Source organism: Microcaecilia unicolor, chromosome 6, assembly GCF_901765095.1.
Source record: "Microcaecilia unicolor chromosome 6, aMicUni1.1, whole genome shotgun sequence".
In the NCBI taxonomy this organism is placed as follows: Eukaryota; Metazoa; Chordata; class Amphibia; order Gymnophiona; family Siphonopidae; genus Microcaecilia; species Microcaecilia unicolor.
This window is the reverse complement of record NC_044036.1, coordinates 72,025,758-72,043,821: the sequence shown is the minus strand read 5'-3', so window position 1 is coordinate 72,043,821 and position 18,064 is coordinate 72,025,758. Positions and strand designations below refer to the sequence as shown.

General features: G+C 41.6%; 1 protein-coding gene across 1 annotated transcript in view; it reads right to left on the bottom strand.

Annotated features, from left to right (window-relative positions):
• The window catches only part of KIAA1107 (KIAA1107 ortholog), a 195,734-nt gene that overhangs the window by 56,584 nt on the left and 121,086 nt on the right, over window positions 1-18,064 (bottom strand). The window contains 2 exon segments of the mRNA XM_030205681.1: window positions 7,761-7,822; window positions 11,684-11,813. Coding sequence (XP_030061541.1) covers window positions 7,761-7,822; window positions 11,684-11,813 — 192 coding nt within the window.

The window sequence follows — 18,064 nt, the reverse complement described above, 5'->3', positions numbered from 1 at the left end:
TATCATTAACTTGATGGAAAAAAAGTACTCATAGGTCAATGTAAAAAACTCTTCTAGGAGAAAAACCACTGACCCATCAAACTTTCCATCATAACATAAGGGTAGCCATACTGGGTCAGACCAATGGTCCATCTAGCCCAGTATCCCGTTTTCCAAACAGTGGCCAAGCCAGGTCACAAGTACCTGGCAGAAACCCAAATCGTGGCAACACTCCAAACCCCAAGGCAAGCAGTTGCTTCCCATGCCTGTCTCAATAGCAGACTACAGACTTTTCCTCCAGGAATCTGTCCAAACCTTTTCTAAACCCAGATACACTAACCGCTGTTAACACATCCTCCAGCAAAGAGTTCCAGAGCTTAACTATTCATTCAGTGAAAAATATTTCCTATTTGTTTTAAAAGTATTTTCATGTAACTTCCTCGAGTGTTCCCTAGTCTTTGTACTTTTGGAACGAATAAAAAAAATCGATTTACTCCTACTTGTTCTACACCATCCAGGATTTTATAGACCTCAATCATATGTCCCCTCATCCATCTCTTTTCCAAACTAAAGAGTCCTAACCTCTTTAGCCTTTCCTCATACGAGAAGAGTTCCATCCTCTTTATCATTTTGGTTGCTCTTCTTTGAACCTTTTCTAATTCCGCTATATCTTTTTTTGACATAAGGCAACCAGAACTGAATTGTTAAAGCAGAAATGGCCAAGAGAATAATGAAAAATCAAGGACCCTGATGCAGGCACTTGCTGAAACATGGCCATGTCAGGTCATCAAATTATTAACCTGAAGCTCCAGTGACATCTTTATCCCCTTGGAAGTAAAACACAAAGCAGACCAGGAATCCAAAAAACTCCTTTATTCAGAACAGACCTGATGCGGCCAAGTTTCGCCAAAATGGCTGCATCAGGAATAAAACCCTTTGGGCCCCTTCTACCAAGCTGCAGCAAAAGGGGGCTGGTGCTGGCGTGTGTTTTACACGTGCTGAGGCCCCCTTTTACTGCAGCTGGTAAAAGGGAAGGTCTCGCTTTCCTGCAGAAAATGGCTGGGCAGCAAGTAAAGCACTTGCCGAGCAGCAATTTCAGAGGGGAGCCCTTACCACCACCCACCACTGAGGTAGCAGTAAGGGCTCCTGCATTAACCTGGTCGTAACCGGGCAGCACACAGCACTACCCGATTACCGCCCGGTACAGTCTGGTGCTACAAAAATACAAAAGTTTTGTAGCAGCGGAAATGACGGTGTGGTAGGGGTTATAGCTTACCGCCACTTAGTAAAAGGAGCCCTTTGTGTTTTACTTCCTGCTGTGTGCTGCGGACCTGTAAAGCCTCTTCTTTGGTACTGTATCTTTATCCCCTTGGCCATCTTTGCTTTTTGCTGTTTATTCTCTGTGGAACGTTTTTGTTCTTCTCCCATTTCTCTTCTGTGTTAAACACCTTAGCATAATCACTGCACAACCTTTATTCTTTCCACATAACAGAACGATACAAAGAAAATATAAAGGAGTACACAGGGGCTTGAAAATCTGTTTGTGAGCAAAATAAAGCTCCAAACATGGAACACAGTGGGCCCAAAATCATGTCCCAAAAACCATTCCTATGCATTTCTATGGAAGAGGCAATAGCAACTGCAGGATAGAAAGATTGAAATACAAACACATTGCTCTGCCACTCCTGGTCACAGACACATACATTCTTAGTGAGCTTGCTCTTACTAAATCAGATGTATTTAATTTTGATCATTGTAAATTAAAGTTTGACACCTAGTGCAATGCATACTGTTGCCTTAAAACAGAAGCATCTTGTGGTTCAGAACTATAAAATGCATCATTTGTAATCTGTTGATACTGGCATCTAAAGGCTAGATACATTATCATGCTTTGGGCTAGATTTAGTAAGATTCATTACCATGTTAGCACACGCTAATGCAGGTAACACATGTTATAAGGAAACAGGTTCCTACTGCTTAAAATGAGACCTGTGATAAACAATATGTGAGAGCACAGTAGTGCCTTTTAGTCAATCTAGCCCTTTGGTTGTAAAGAATGAAAATCAGAATGTTGCAAAAAAAAAAAAAAAAATTACACATAGGGGCCAGAAACTGTGCGTCTGTCAGATAAAAAGACGAGGCAAAACAGATATGGCAACAGGAAGGGTTGGAAAGAATTCCATAAACCATGTTCCCCTCTATCTCTTTGTCTCTTATTTTGCTGTGTGTTTATACACATTATCCCCATTCTATAATCTTGCACACATATTTTTCCACTGACAGGTCCTTTACTAAGTAGGGCAAAAGGAGACCGTGTTTTTGACACGCGCTGAGGCCCCCTTTTACCACAGCAGGTAAAAGACTTTTTTTTTTTTTTTTTTTTTAAAGAAATGGCCATGCGGCGAGTGAAGCACTTGCTGCATGGCCATTTCGGGGGGGGGGGGGGGAGGGGGGGGAGCACTTAGCAGCACACCGGTGGCAGTAAAGGCTCCTGCACTAACCCAGCGGTAACTGGGCAATGAGGCACTGCCCGATTACAGCCGGGTAAACACTGGCACCAAAAAAAAAAAAAAAGAAGCACAGGAAATGGCGAACGCTGGGAGTGGGAACTACCACCGGGTTGCTGCGGTAGCCCGGCACTACTTCTGGTTTAGCAAGCGGTAAGTTTGCGTTGGGCTTACTGCTGCTTAGTAAAAGACCCCATTAGCGTGGAAACTTGCAAGCACAGGTTATAGAATAGTGTCAGTTATGCGCATAAATTGATAAATTAGGCACTAACTGGCATTACCTACCAATAAATGGAGTTAATTGGTGCTAACTGGCACTATTTACAGTCACGCGCATAACTGCTCTTAGTCAATTTTATAACATTTAGTGCATACCGCAAGGAGGTGTGAATGTGGGAAGGGCATGGGTGGATCAGGGGCATGCCCAGAACTTACACATTAAGGTTATAGAATACCCACGCGCTCAACTGCAACATTTAATTGCAGACATTTACACCAGCCATTAACCTGGTGTAAGCAGCTGTGCTTAAATGCCAATTTACACTAGTATTCTATAAAGGTAATTACATGCGTAAGTGTCGATATAGAATTAAAGCTTAGCTTGCAGCATCCCGATGCCTAACTTTAGGCGACCTATACTGAGTTATCCCTATTAAAGGCAATTCTATAAATTGGTGCCTAAAGAGAGGAGCCAATTTGTGCATAAGTTGGCGCCACTAATTGGTAATTATGCAAGTAAGTGCTAGGTACTACTGTATAATGTACATGCCAATATGGTTTAGCACATGTGGGTAGGTCAAGACGTAGTTTGGAGATATACACAATTTACAGAATACTATAAGTTATGCACACTTCATGGCACAATTAGGAAGCAACAGATTCATCTGCCATATACTTGGCATAAATGCTGGGGCCTATCTTTTGGTATGCCCAGTGGTGTGCTAGAGCCGGTTGTTAAATTTTTTAAGATCTTGCGAGCTGGTTGTTCTGCACAGCGAGCCAGCTCCAGTAAAACGAGGTAAGCATGGCAGGAAGGCGCCACAAGCCATGCTTACCTCACCTCCCACAGCCCACGTTTGCCTGCGCCCGTCCCGCACTGTCCTGGGGGGGGGGGGGTTAAATCTTTTTTTATTACCTCCGTTGAAGCGGCCGCGTCATTGAAAGCCCTGTCCGTCTGTAGCCTTCCCTTCGTGAGTTCGTTCTCTCAGAGTCCCGCCTTCTGACATCATTTCCTCTTTCCGCAAGGGCGGGACTCTGAGGGAACGAACTTACGAAAGAAAGGCTAGAGACGGGCAGGGCTTTCTGGGCATGCCCCTGATCCACCCATGCCCTTCCCACATTCACACCTCCTTGCGGTATGCACTAAATGTTATAAAATTGACTAAGAACAGTTATGCGCGTGACTGTAAATAGTGCCAGTTAGCACCAATTAACTCCATTTATTGGTAGGTAATGCCAGTTAGTGCCTAATTTATCAATTTATGCGCATAACTGACAAAATGTACAATCTGTCACCTCTGAACAAAAAGAAAAACACTGGAGAACTGGTATCACCTGTCCTGTATTCAGTTGATTACTTTGATGTTACAGGACTGATTAAGTGTTCTTTTGATGAATTACAGGTCCCTGCTACCCTAATAATTTAGTTCTGGATTCAGACAGTAATTTTCTTCTTAAATGTTTTTCTTTCAGAAACAGCTGTCTTTATGGATGTAAAGTAAACATGTTCCCCAATGTGGCCAAACGCCAGGCCCGAAGGAAGCAATTTGTGTCTCTAAAATCTGCTATATACCAATTAGGAGTTTGTTTTTGGCTGAAGTTTCCTTGCAAATGTGTTAAATTTAAGGAAGGAAGTCCTTTATTATTTTATGAACCGTTGCACATTAACCATGTATCTGTTTCCTTTTGTTTTTCTTACATATGCATGCTATTCACTGAATAACGTTGCTTCTTTAACCAAAAAGTTTATTTTGAATTTGAACATAAATTTTCATTCTTTTTTTTTTTTTTTTTAGGGGGGGGGGGGGGAAACACAGACAGGAATAGCTTGTTACACTGGACTAGATTTCATGCTTCTATAGTCGAGAACAATTTATCCATGTCACTTTTTTAGGCTGGACATATTCCCCTGAATTCTATAAAAAGCGCTAAAATTTGCACATGCAAATTTAGACGCATGGTCAATTGGTGCAAACAATTTAATTGAATGAGCCAATTAGCACCAATTGAGATTTTAACAATTATTGGTGCTAATTGGAATTAAAATTTACACACAAATTTTATGCATGGTTTCGGGGGCACGCCATTGGCACATCAGGGACGTTCCTTTAATTTACATGCGTTGTTATAGAATAATGGGGGATCAATGTCTAATTTAGGCACAGGGATTTACACCAAGGTTTCGTTAGTAAATGTAGTTGCAGTTCCCGGAGCTAAGCCCTATTCTATAATTGGCACCTAACCACCATTTACAGAATAACACTTATACCTATTTTTTTTGGCGCCAATTTTTTAGGCGCCATTTATGGAATTCAGTCCACTTTATCCAAAACAGGAGTACTGGTTTGGACCAGAAGATATGAAGCTGCATTTTCTGGAGCATAGTTATCCTGTCACTTAACACAGCATTTACAATTGTTTTCTCATAAAGAAGAATTAACTGGCAAAAGTGGTACAAGCATTAGAGATCAATAGGTTACTGTAATGCTTTGTATCTGGGGTTGCCAAAGATACTGGCCAGACTATAGCTGATCCAAAATACATCTGCCTAGACTGTGAAAAGGAAGAGGTCTTTTGATCAGTGACTCCATTACTATATGGTTTGCACGGACTTTGTATTGGACACATCATGGATATGAATGGAGATAAATATGAATGCACTCTCTCCTACATATTCATGTGGGTATCCTGAAAACCTGACTGGTTAGGTATATCCTGAGGACTGAACTGAGAACCCCTGGGTCTAGAGGACAGTGTTTATGTGTGGCTGAGATGTGGTATTTAGTAAATGGTGATATTTTGGGGCAAGAGATTTGAAACTGTATAAAGAAAATCAAACCACTCCTACAGCCCCTTCAGGGGAGGGCAACTTTAACATCTACGTATTGTTCCTGTGATGAGGGAATTGGCCTTTAGGACTGATAGATGTGAATTGGTGTAGGTTTACTCTCCTCTTGGGCGTTTCTGTATCTGATATGAACCAACTAAATTTTACAGTATAATTTCTGTATGCTTGATCTTTCCTATTTGCAAATTGAGTTCCTTTTCTTTTAGTCCTGCTTTTTACTACTACTACTATTTAGCATTTCTATAGCGCTACAAGGCGTACGCAGCGCTGCACAAACATAGAAGAAAGACAGTCCCTGCTCAAAGAGCTTACAATCTAAAAATGGTCTTATTGTGAACCACTCCGATTTGTCTACAAGGTAAGCGATACATCAAATTAATAAACGATAAACCTGAAGCTATTTTAATATTTTATCATCCTTCCATAATGTATCCTCAGGTTACATTATGGAAGGATGGTTCCAACCTCCGTGTGATAACTGTTTTATTCTTGCATTGTTATGATATTTCTATAGCCTGGGCTGTGACATATTTTGTAAACAACTCTGATATTCTATGGAAAAGTAGTATATCTGCTAACTAAACATTCTAGCATCTATTTTTATGCATGAATTGGAGGTCTTATGTTGTTACTGTATGTTACATTTTAAAGTTGGACAATGTTCCAAATTCTTGGGAAATAACAATATCAATGTAAGGAAATAATGAATTATTAGATATGAAAGTATCATTTTCACATGATCTATTACCCTGTATTTTGCATTTTCTAATAACTGTTTCAAGATATCCAAGTCGACTTTTGGATATATGGCTTGCGGAAAATGTGGGGGTTTGCTTGTTTTGAAATGGTGGTCCACACTGCAAGTTTGTTGTCATACAATAATACCCTTCTCCAGCATGTATGTGGACAGAGACACCACATCACCCAGTTCCAGGCTGGAGATTCTGGGACAGTCCTGGATTTCTGACAACCCCATCCTGTTGCATTATGGGTCTTGCAGCACTAAGCTCAATGGGCAGGATCCCACACTGCTTTGGGATGTAAGTTCACAACCAAGACTATCCCAAAAACTCCAGCCTGGAACTGGGCAACTTGACATCTCAGTTTCATTAAAACAAGCATGCACAGTGACTGAAAACAGGACAGGGCACCAGGCAATGTGAGATCAGCGTGGGACAAACCGGGGGCCCTAGAGCCAATTTGCTGCTACCGCATGGCCAAGGTGGTAATTTTGTTTTTTACAAGCGCCATGAAAACATTTTTATTTTCCAGGGCGTGGCGGAAACCGGGTGGTAATAGTCATTCTACGTGTGTAGATGATTCGCACATGGTTAACGCATGAGACCTTAAAGTTAAGTCAATGGGTGGCGGTATGGTCTCAGACCCAAAATGGATGCGCGACAATTTTTATTTTGCCGCACATCCACTTTTGGCAAACATTTTAAAAAGGCCTTTTTTATAGGTGCGCTGAAAAATGGATCTGCGTATGCCCACAACACGTGCCTACACTAGCACAGCACACCTTAGTGAAAGGACCCCTTGATGTTTAGTAATATCCTGATTAGGAGATGCAGTCTTCAGCATCTTTTTAAAATGTGCAAATTTTGGAATGTTAGGACATCTTATCTGTTGGCAAGTCAGTGTTTTCAGAAGGGAGCCATCACTATCTTGTGCCACTGGGAATCAGGAGATTTTAGGCTCCCTGTTATAAACTTACCCCTATGGTGCATATGGCAGAAGGCTGCTGCTAACAAGTTTTATCCAATACAAGCATTTTTCATATATAATTTTATGGGCTACTTCAAAAGACTTTATAATCTTCCCTTTTACCTGGTTATCTCCGATAAGTTTGTAAAATTCAACTGAAGCTTAGGAGCATTACTGTACTCCTTTTATCCTATGCATTTCATCATCAATCTTTGTACTACACTCTAGGTAAAAGAAATTTAACATATGAAAAAATGCAAAAACAAAAGACTACACAAAAACAGCATAAATTGACTAAGGTACTGCTTTTCAAAAGTGTTGTCACAGGAAGTGTTCTGCCTTTATAGGTATCTTGATTCTTAAACCAATAATGCTACCTTAACAGGCTTGCCCTGAAGTATATCTAGCTGAAGTTTATGAAAATACTGAGCCTGAAACTTATGTGTATTTTCTCTTGCCTCTTTTTTTTCCATAGTGTATAAACAAGATTTTTATGTTACCTGAGAACTAGTAAATACTGGTTTTTTGCCAAGTCTCCGATCATCACCTTTGTCAAAAGCAGCTGTATAACAAAAACAAACAAACAAACAAACTTAGAGATCATTTGAGAAAGAGAAAATTAAAACAAATGTATGTCCAACTGTATTGTACACTATACAAAAACAAGAGCTGTATTGTATAATGTGTACATTTTGACAATACCTGAATAAATTGTCATGTAGAAGTTTCCCATGGAGGCAAGAATGCTATTTTTTAACCAGCAACCTCCTCTTCCTTTTGGAATTGTTGCTCAGTCAGAAAATCTTCATTGGACTAAGGCAACATGAGTTTGTAGCTTATCATGGTTTTTCACCTATTTTATATCATCCTCCCTCATCTCCAACTCATTTATTATTCTATTATTAGGTTTCAATTTACTGTTTTTCAAGTTTACCTCATTTATTGTATTTAATTTATTCTTGGTTATTTTACTATTGTTATGCTGTTAACAAAATTTTATGTCTTATGTTAAACTGTACCTGCTGTACACCACCTTGGGTGAATCTCTTCATAAAGTTGGTTAATAAATCCCAAGAAATAAAATAAATAAAATTTAGCCCAATCATGCAATGAGCCACATACTCCTGTCAAAACTCTACAATAGGCTATACATGTGGTCACTAGGTGGTCCAAGGATGCAACTGATGAACTCCCTCCCCAAAGTGGCTGTGACTGTAGCCTCTACAGCATCTCCACCCCCAGTTGACTCAGGAAATAAAAATCCATAATCCTGCGTTGGGTTTACCACCGCCTAGTAAAAGGAGCTCTTAGTATTCCAAAACAAGATGCCTTGTTGAACACTGAAATCGTATTTTGGGTGAGGAAAAAGAAGACCCTTATATATGGCATTATAAAAGTTTGGACAGACTATTTTTTTTATTACAATGGTATGGCACCAACACAAGTTGTGGGGAGTGCATTATACGATCTTTACAGCATGTTGTTTTTGACTATATAAGTTTTAAATAATTTACACATATGCCAGACTCCTGTGATGGCAAGAACATAAATGGACAGCCAAGTAATTGGTGCTTTCATTATTTCTTAGAAATGAATGGTAAATATTTGATGTTTGAAGTCTCTTCTAGCTTATTATAGCTATTATAACTGAGATAGGTTGATCATTGGGATTTTCTTTTTATTAATAGTGAACTGGGTGGTGAGCACCATTTGAATTCCACATATATTTTTTTCAATGTGGGTTTACTATTACTGTAGTCCTTTTAAGTTTGTTTTACCACCATAAGATTTTCATATTTTGAATTGTCTTTATGAAATAGGCAACCTTTTGGACTTCATCCATATCTGTCCTATTAATAAAGTCAGACACACAATGTGTGTTTATTCTTTTTGCCCGATTATAGAGCTATGGGGTTTTTTCATTCTATATTCTATAACCTTGTAATCTGAATCCCTCTACCAGCAGCATTACAGGTTGGATCCCACTCCTCTCTGGGTTCCATCACAAGCAGCAGACTGGGAGGATAAGGCTCAGGGAGCTAACAGGCCACTTTATTGCGAGCTTACCCTTGACAATAAATTATCCATGTTATTTCCCTACTTGTCTCAACTACCATATTGTCTTTTAATGTCCACAGAGCATCTCAAAGATGGTGCAATAGGTGTGACAGATGGTATAGGATGCTCTGGTTGCCATCTGCCATTATGGAGCACTGGAGAGGGTAAAGGGTTAAGGAAAGGAGCAAAAGTTCCTATGCACTCAGCCACATTATTTAAACAGGACTGTAATCTGCAAATAGTTTAGTACATCTTATGTAAAGCATTTATACTATACTTTAATGCAAAAGTCCCTAAGGGAGAAACCAAAAAGGTATATGGGGCAGATAAAAAGAACCATTATTTCAATGCAAAAATTGGAAAAAACAAACACAAATAAAAAAAACCTTGCAAACGTCCAGACAGATACTACAGCTTGGGCAACAGAAATTTTCTAACATAATGAAATTGGCCACAAATTGTGCAGGTCCCCTGCAACATACATTTACCTGTCTCTGAAAGGCTCTTGATGTTCTAACAACACATGAAACCAGGTCACATGATTGACACGGCAAAGGACAAAAAAAAAAAATCCCATTACATCTAGATGAAGGATAATCCAGTACATTTCTCTGGCTATCAAAACTGGAAACACAATCATAACACAGAATATAAAACTTTGGGGTATTTCTAGTTTTTATTTTTTTTTTTTTTGGGGGGGGGGGGGGGGTTATGGGGGGGATGTGGATTTAAGAAGACTGGATAGAGTTGATTAATGCAGAATTAAAGACCATAGTAAGTGTAATTTACTTCATGAAAATTCTTTCAAGACAAGTTAAAGAAAGGAACTTACTAGACAGTATAAATTAAAATTTGAGAGCACACTCCAGATCCTATATGAGGCAACCTTAAAAATCCTTGAGAATTCAACAAGATAGGAAGTAAATTAACCCAATATATCTTTTTGTAATTAATTTACTCCCTATCTTGTTGAATTCAAGATGGTTTTTTTTTATTTTTGTTGGTTTTTTTTTTTTTTTTTACTTCTTACTGAACTACAAGAAAAGCTAGGATCTGGCACCATGAGTCTTTATTTACATTATTTTCCTCTCCCAATTCACTTTGGTTCAGCTAAGGCAATGACAATCCTCGGCTGGGGACCAAGGCTCCTTCTGGCTCTAAGTCTAGCCAGCACACAATGACAGATTCCTTCCTTATCAAGGTCTGCCTCCACAGCATCCCCAGCTGACCTGGTGAGCAAAACAGAGATGAGAAATCAACTCACATCCCTGTGCAAGAGTGCACCACACTGCCATGGAGATGCTGGCCCAACTCACATTTTATTCTACATTTTATAGCACGTAACAGCTTTAATAAAAAAAAAAACGTATATACATTTAAAAACATCCCACTAGCAAGATCCCTATCCAAGGAGTACTATTTTATAGAGAGAGAAAGTTTAGCCCACGAAATCTATCAAATTTTCTTCCAGTTCAAATATGTTCAGACACTAAACTACAACCATGCTTTTGTCAGAATAAATTAATGTACAAAAGAACAATGGGAACCACCTACATCCATGGCAATGTATCATTCATTGCATATATATTCCTGATTTCACTATGCATCTGTAGGCAAACTATATTTTAAAATGATGCTTTTAAAATAAGTTTAAATCCTAAGGTGGTGATTATTTAATTGGCTAAAAGAAAGAAACTAAACAAAAATAAATGTTTCAGCATGGCCTAGAAATCATTTTTAGTTCCACACCTACAGAATTTCAGTCCCCATATTTGGAACAAAGAGACATTCAGAATAATAAACCTCTTTTGTTTAATGTTTATGTTCCAAGTGTTGGGTGTTACATTTCAGAGACCACTACGCATATCCTTAGGCTCCCAAATGTTCACAGTATGTCATTATTAAACTGAATAATCTAGTAGTCTTAATTTATTCATAGCCCACAAGATGAATACATAGCAGATAAGGCCATGAACAGTAACAATGAGCACAGAATGAAACCACAGAACAGTGTGCATACAATTTTAGCACTAGAAAGCTTTAATTAAATTAAATTTGTATTTGAAATAATACCATATTGAAATATGAAACTACAAACAAAATGCTGCTTTCTATTTTAAGTGCAGAAACAATTCCCTTTGAAAAATCTAGCAGGAACAACCTAGTATATCATCCAGTACATAATTTCAATTTAAAAAAAAAAGCAAACCAAGAAAAAAAACACCACACTGCCACATCCATTTTAAATCTGTGCTATTTTAAAAAAGGTATTCTTCCTACCTTTATCTCTGTAACGGATCTATAGTCTCTCTTGTCTTGTTTAACATAGCCATCAAAAGCTATCATTACTACTTTGACAGCATACCTGTTTGTATTTTCTGCTGATCATCCGTGCTCATCAGCTTCCAGCTTTCCGTGTGACGAACAGCATAATATGACTGAACCAGGAAGGTCCACAGTTTATCACGCAGAGCCTGGGTTGCACACGTAAAATCCTGTGTTCAAGTAACAAATCAGCAGCTGGTAAGAACCAGATTGTCATGGCAACCAGTCATTATTCCTCTCGGAATCTACTCACTCCCTAAGCTAGATCAATGATGTCATCATTTAGCTTCTGCAATAGTCTCTAGCAGACGTGGTACATAAAGGTTTACTGTTCTGCACCACAGCATTAGAGCTGGTATGAAATCAAGACACTCCTACAGAGGCTGCACCACCATCTTAAACCACTAAATACCCTTTCTTCTAGTAATCTTTCTGTAGCCAGTGTGTCAGTACAAGATCAAGACAATATAGTATCTGTCGGAACAATCATTTATGTTGAGTAGCTCTGGAATGCTATAGACTACCATTTTCAAAGTACTTTTAACATTTTGTTTTCATCTTAGACTCTCTGAAACATTTTCCTGGGAACTGTGGCATATACATCATTATAGGCAGTATAATTTAGAATATTCTTTCAAGAAAAAAAAATATGAAGAGTGAAACAAAAGTCAAAATCGGGATCATATGATGAAGCTTAAGGAAAGGATGGGTCTCGTCTCACAGAACTCCAGGGCCCTCTGTATTTATTTGCCAATTCCTAGGCTCCCCTTACCTCAGGACTGTCTGTTGAGGCAACTGAAGGTGCAGAATGAATAAATCCAAATGAAAAAAAAATAACAGGACCTTTTACTAAGATGCATACTAGTAAATGGGCTTGGCAGGACTTTCTCATAGTAACATAGTAAGTGGCAGTAGATAAAGACCTGAATGGTTCACCCAGTCTGCCCAACAGTCACATTCATTATCAATTTAAGGTCTCTCTTTGGTGTTTCTGGGACATAGACCATAGAAGTCCGCCCGGCTCTGTACATATGATCCAACTACTGGAGTTGCCATCAAAGCCCACGCCAGCCTATCCTAACCTCGCATGCTAAGGCCATTTCTAGCATGGCCATAAATTTGGCCTTTTTCAATTATTTTCTTTCCTGGCCATGCGCTAATGTTGTAATTAGCATACAGCCATATTAATATGGGAGCCCTTAATGTCTCCTATTTAGGAGGCGCAAAGGGCTCCTGTGATAAGTCAGTGTTATTCAGATAGTGCGATTTTATGGAATAGCATTTCCATGCCCATTCTCTGCTCCTAGCATGCTCCCGCCATAAAATAACAGCACATGCAAATGGCAAAACTAACACAAAACGCTTTACCGCTTCCTGCATTAGACTACTTTTCCTTCATTAAGCATGCGCTAGCGTTTAATGCAGTTTAGTAAAACGGTTCCTAAGAAACCTTTGGGAACACGATTAAATCAAGAAAAAGCTCCATGCGACAAATAATGATGGGACTGTATAGCAAATCAAGATAGAATCAGTCCTCCTGAAGTGATTGCCATCAAGACTTCTTAGCCTTCGGGGTGGAAATCGCAAGAGAACTGTGTGTGTGTGTGTGGGGGGGGGGGGGGGGGGGGGGGTGGGGGGACCACCAGTGCATGACAGTGGAGACACTTCTGGCTGAAATACAATCTGGTAATGTCATCCAACTGAATTTGATACAAAGAGGGGCATAATTGAATGGGGACGACCATCTCTAAGGACGTTCTGGTGAAGGGGCAGGGAAACCCGTATTATCGAAACAAGATGGATGTCCATCTTTTGTTTCGATAATACGGTCGGGGACGCCCAAATCTCAACATTTAGGTCGACCTTAGAGATGGTCATCCTTAGGTCGTCCCCGGTTTTCGGCCATAATGGAAACTGAAGATGACCATCTCAAAAACCCTCCCAAATCCAAGCCCTTTCGTCGTGGGAGGAGCCAGCATTAGTAGTGCACTGGTCCCCTTACATGCCAGGACACCAACCGGGCACCCTAGGGGGCACTGCAGTGGACTTCACAAATAGCTCCCTTACCTTGGGTGCTGAGCCCCCCCAAACCCCCCCCTAAAACCCACTCCCCACAACTGTACACCACTACCATAGCCTACTACTACTACTACTATTTAGCATTTCTAGCTTACAGCCCCCCCTTAGGGATGAAGGGGGGCACCTTCATGTGGGTACAGTGGGTTTTGGGTGGGTTTTGGAGGGCTCACATTTACCACCACAAGTGTAACAAGTGGGGGGGGGGGGGCTGGGTCCGCCTGCCTGAAGTGCACTGCACCCACTAAAAACTGCTCCAGGGACTGCTGTGATGGAGCTGGGTATCACATTTGAGGCTGGCATAGAGGCTGGCAAAAATGTTAAAAAATTTTTTTTGGGGGGTGGGAGGAGGATGGTGACCACTGGGGGAGTAAGGGGAGGTCATCCCCGATTCCCTTCGGTAGTCATCTGGTCAGTTCGGGCACCTTTTCGAGGCTTGGTCGTGAAAAAAAAGGGACCAAGTAAAGTCGACCAAATGCTTGTGAGGGACACCCTTCTTTTTTCCATTATCGGCCAAGGACGCCCATCTCTTAAACCACGCCCCCATCCTAGTTCGGTACACTGCCGACACCCCCCCCCCCCCCGTGAACTTTGGTTGTCCCCGCGATGGAAAGCAGTTGAGAACGCAAAAAAATTGGCTTTCGATTATGCAGATTTGGGCAGCCTCGGGAGAAGGACGCCCATCTCCCGATTTGTGTCGGAAGATGGGCGTCCTTCCCTTTCGAAAATAAGCTAGAAAGTGTCATAGGCAATCTGCTCCGAATTGCAAGTAATGGTCTGCCATTTAGAGACCTTGCAGCAGCAGCATCTCTCAACAGCAGAGGATCATTTACAATTTGGGAGAGCTATAGAAGGAAGCATTTAGCACAAGAGGATTTTCAAAGAATGCTCATCAAGATCGAAGACCTTGTAAACTGCTCCTGAAGGAACAAAGGGCTAGATGCACTAAACCTTAACGACCCTCTAACAACCCTTTAACGAAGGAAATTCCTAACTGTTGCATGCATTAAAGGCCTTTTTCCTACGAAGCAAGCAGCTAACGAAAACGGAATGCAAAGGAGAAACTACCGTTGAAATGTGGACAATTCGGAATGCACTAACCATACCGATGATTGCAACGAATCATTTACCATCAGAAATTTACATGTGCTCAGACCTGTCTTTAAGGCCTGAGCTACCATCTCTCCGCTGGCCCCTGCACCATAAAATTCCAAGCCAGCACGTTTAAAAAGAAAAGTGAGATACAAACACGTAGCTCTCCGCTTTCCCCTGCATCATTACAAAATAAAACATACTGCTTCTCCCTGCAGCTTAAAAATCCTGTCTCTCCCCTTCTCCAACAGCTTTGAAAATTAACATCCCCTAAAGCCAATTTTCCCAGTACTGTAAACAAACTGCAAAGAGGTCTTTTGTTACAAAAGGGGATTTACGAGGGTCGTTCTTTTTAGGGGGGGGGGGGGGAACTGCCCCTCCCCCAAACGAGCTGCTCCTACTGCAGAGGCAACTAAGAAAATCATTCCTCTCCCCTATTGATATCTCTCTCTCTTTTTCTCCACCCCCCCCCCCCCCCCGACACATCTCTCCATCTCTCTTCTGCCCATTCTCCTCCATAGCCCCAGGCCAGGTCCCTGTACCTCTCCTGCAGTGGCAAATGAGAAAGTTTTCTGCCAGCATTGCAGCATCTTCTCAGGCACCTCCACCTACTTTAATGCAACTTCTTGTTTTCTGCATAGTCATATTAGATTGCATATTAACAGATTCTTAACCAATCCATTTCCCCTGGGTAGAGGCATAGGCAGGTTGTCCAGTTTCCTTATTATTGTTCACCCTTGCTATACTGCTGTTTGCACAGTTGGTAAGGCTATTGGGCGACATCACAGAGATTCCGGTGAAAGGGGACAATCATAAGATCTTCCTGTATGCAGATGATATGCTGATATTTACAGAGTGACCTCTGATTTCTCTTCCAGTGTTTCTGGGATTTACATCAGGGAAAATAAATTGATGCCCCTAATATGTCAAACAAGCTTACAGATAGACTGTGACCGTATTACCCAATTCAATGCAACACACAAGGTTTCAGGGAACTGGGGTGCTAGTATCTGACTTGTATGACATATATGACTTGGCATTACTGCCCAATAACCAAAAGGTTAGGAGTTATTTGGGCATGTAGAAATATATATCCTCCTTTCTTACAATTAGAATCAATGTGACAGCCTGTCCTTACTCAAGCTGTCTCGTTGATTGGTGCGACAACAACCCCTCGAGAAAGCAGAGTTGTGCAAAACAGGCACCTGTCGGGAAGAGTTCCGCACTTCAAAACAAAAGCTAAGTTAAGCTGTTTTTTTAAGCACAATCACAGCCTTGTCAAATTGTCAGATTGTTTCACTGTGAAGCTCCTGATGTGTATGCATTATCAAGTATAGCCATACATTAAGCATTGATAGATAAGGACAAAAGGATAAAAAATTTTAAAAAATAGTAACTAAGGAGGTTGGTAGGGTGAGTCGATGATTACAACTGTCGCAAAATAGGGGCATATAAGAATTGCGATTAAACCCCAGCGACCTATGAGACTCCCCTACTTTCAATAATGCCATGCTGATTGCATACATCTAAAAGTTCTACTTAGTAGTGAGAGGTATGTTTACCATATTATAGTAGAATATCGCCATCGCTAGTAGATAGTATTTCTAGGATAAGCAGCATAAAATGTATTGTACTTTTTTGGGATCATGCCAGGTACTTCTGACCTGGATTGGCCACTGTTGGAAACAGAATGCTGGGCTTGATGGACCTTTGGTCTGTCCCAGTATGGCAATACAGCGAATGCTACATACCTGTAGAAGGTATTCTCCGAGGACAGCAGGCTGATTGTTCTCACTGATGGGTGACGTCCACGGCAGCCCCTCCAATCGGAAACTTCACTAGCAAAGTCCTTTGCTAGCCCTCGCGCCGCGCGCACCGCGCATGCGCGGCCGTCTTCCCGCCCGAAACCGGCTCGAGCCGGCCAGTCCAGTATGTAGCAAGACAATACACTTCAAGGGAAGACACAACTCCAAAGGGGAGGCGGGCGGGTTTGTGAGAACAATCAGCCTGCTGTCCTCGGAGAATACCTTCTACAGGTATGTAGCATTCGCTTTCTCCGAGGACAAGCAGGCTGCTTGTTCTCACTGATGGGGTATCCCTAGCCCCCAGGCTCACTCAAAACAACAACCATGGTCAATTGGACCTCGCAACGGCGAGGACATAACTGAGATTGACCTAAAAAATTTACCAACTAACTGAGAGTGCAGCCTGGAACAGAACAAACAGGGCCCTCGGGGGGTGGAGTTGGATCCTAAAGCCCAAACAGGTTCTGAAGAACTGACTGCCCGAACCGACTGTCGCGTCGGGTATCCTGCTGCAGGCAGTAATGAGATGTGAATGTGTGGACAGATGACCACGTCGCAGCTTTGCAAATTTCTTCAATGGAGGCTGACTTCAAGTGGGCTACCGACGCAGCCATGGCTCTGACATTATGAGCCGTGACATGACCCTCAAGAGCCAGCCCCGCCTGGGCGTAAGTGAAGGAAATGCAATCTGCTAGCCAATTGGATATGGTGCGTTTCCCTACAGCCACTCCCCTCCTATTGGAGTCAAAAGAAACAAACAATTGGGCGGACTGTCTGGTGGGCTGTGTCCGCTCCAGGTAGAAGGCCAATGCTCTCTTGCAGTCCAATGTGTGCAGCTGACGTTCAGCAGGGCAGGAATGAGGACGGGGAAAGAATGTTGGCAAGACAATTGACTGGTTCAGATGGAACTCCGACACGACCTTTGGCAGAAACTTAGGGTGAGTGCGGAGGACTACTCTGTTGTGATGAAATTTGGTGTAAGGGGCCTGGGCTACCAGGGCCTGAAGCTCGCTGACTCTACGAGCCGAAGTAACTGCCACCAAGAAAATGACCTTCCAGGTCAAGTACTTCGGATGGCAGGAATTCAGTGGCTCAAAAGGAGGTTTCATCAGCTGGGTGAGAACGACATTGAGATCCCATGACACTGTAGGAGGCTTGACAGGGGGCTTTGACAAAAGCAAACCTCTCATGAAGCGAACAACTAAAGGCTGTCCTGAGATCGGCTTACCTTCCACTTGGTAATGGTATGCACTGATTGCACTAAGGTGAACCCTTACGGAGTTGGTCTTGAGACCAGACTCAGACAAGTGCAGAAGGTATTCAAGCAGGGTCTGTGTAGGACAAGAGCGAGGATCTAGGGCCTTGCTGTCACACCAGACGGCAAACCTCCTCCAATGAAAGAAGTAACTTCTCTTAGTGGAGTCTTTCCTGGAAGCAAGCAAGATGCG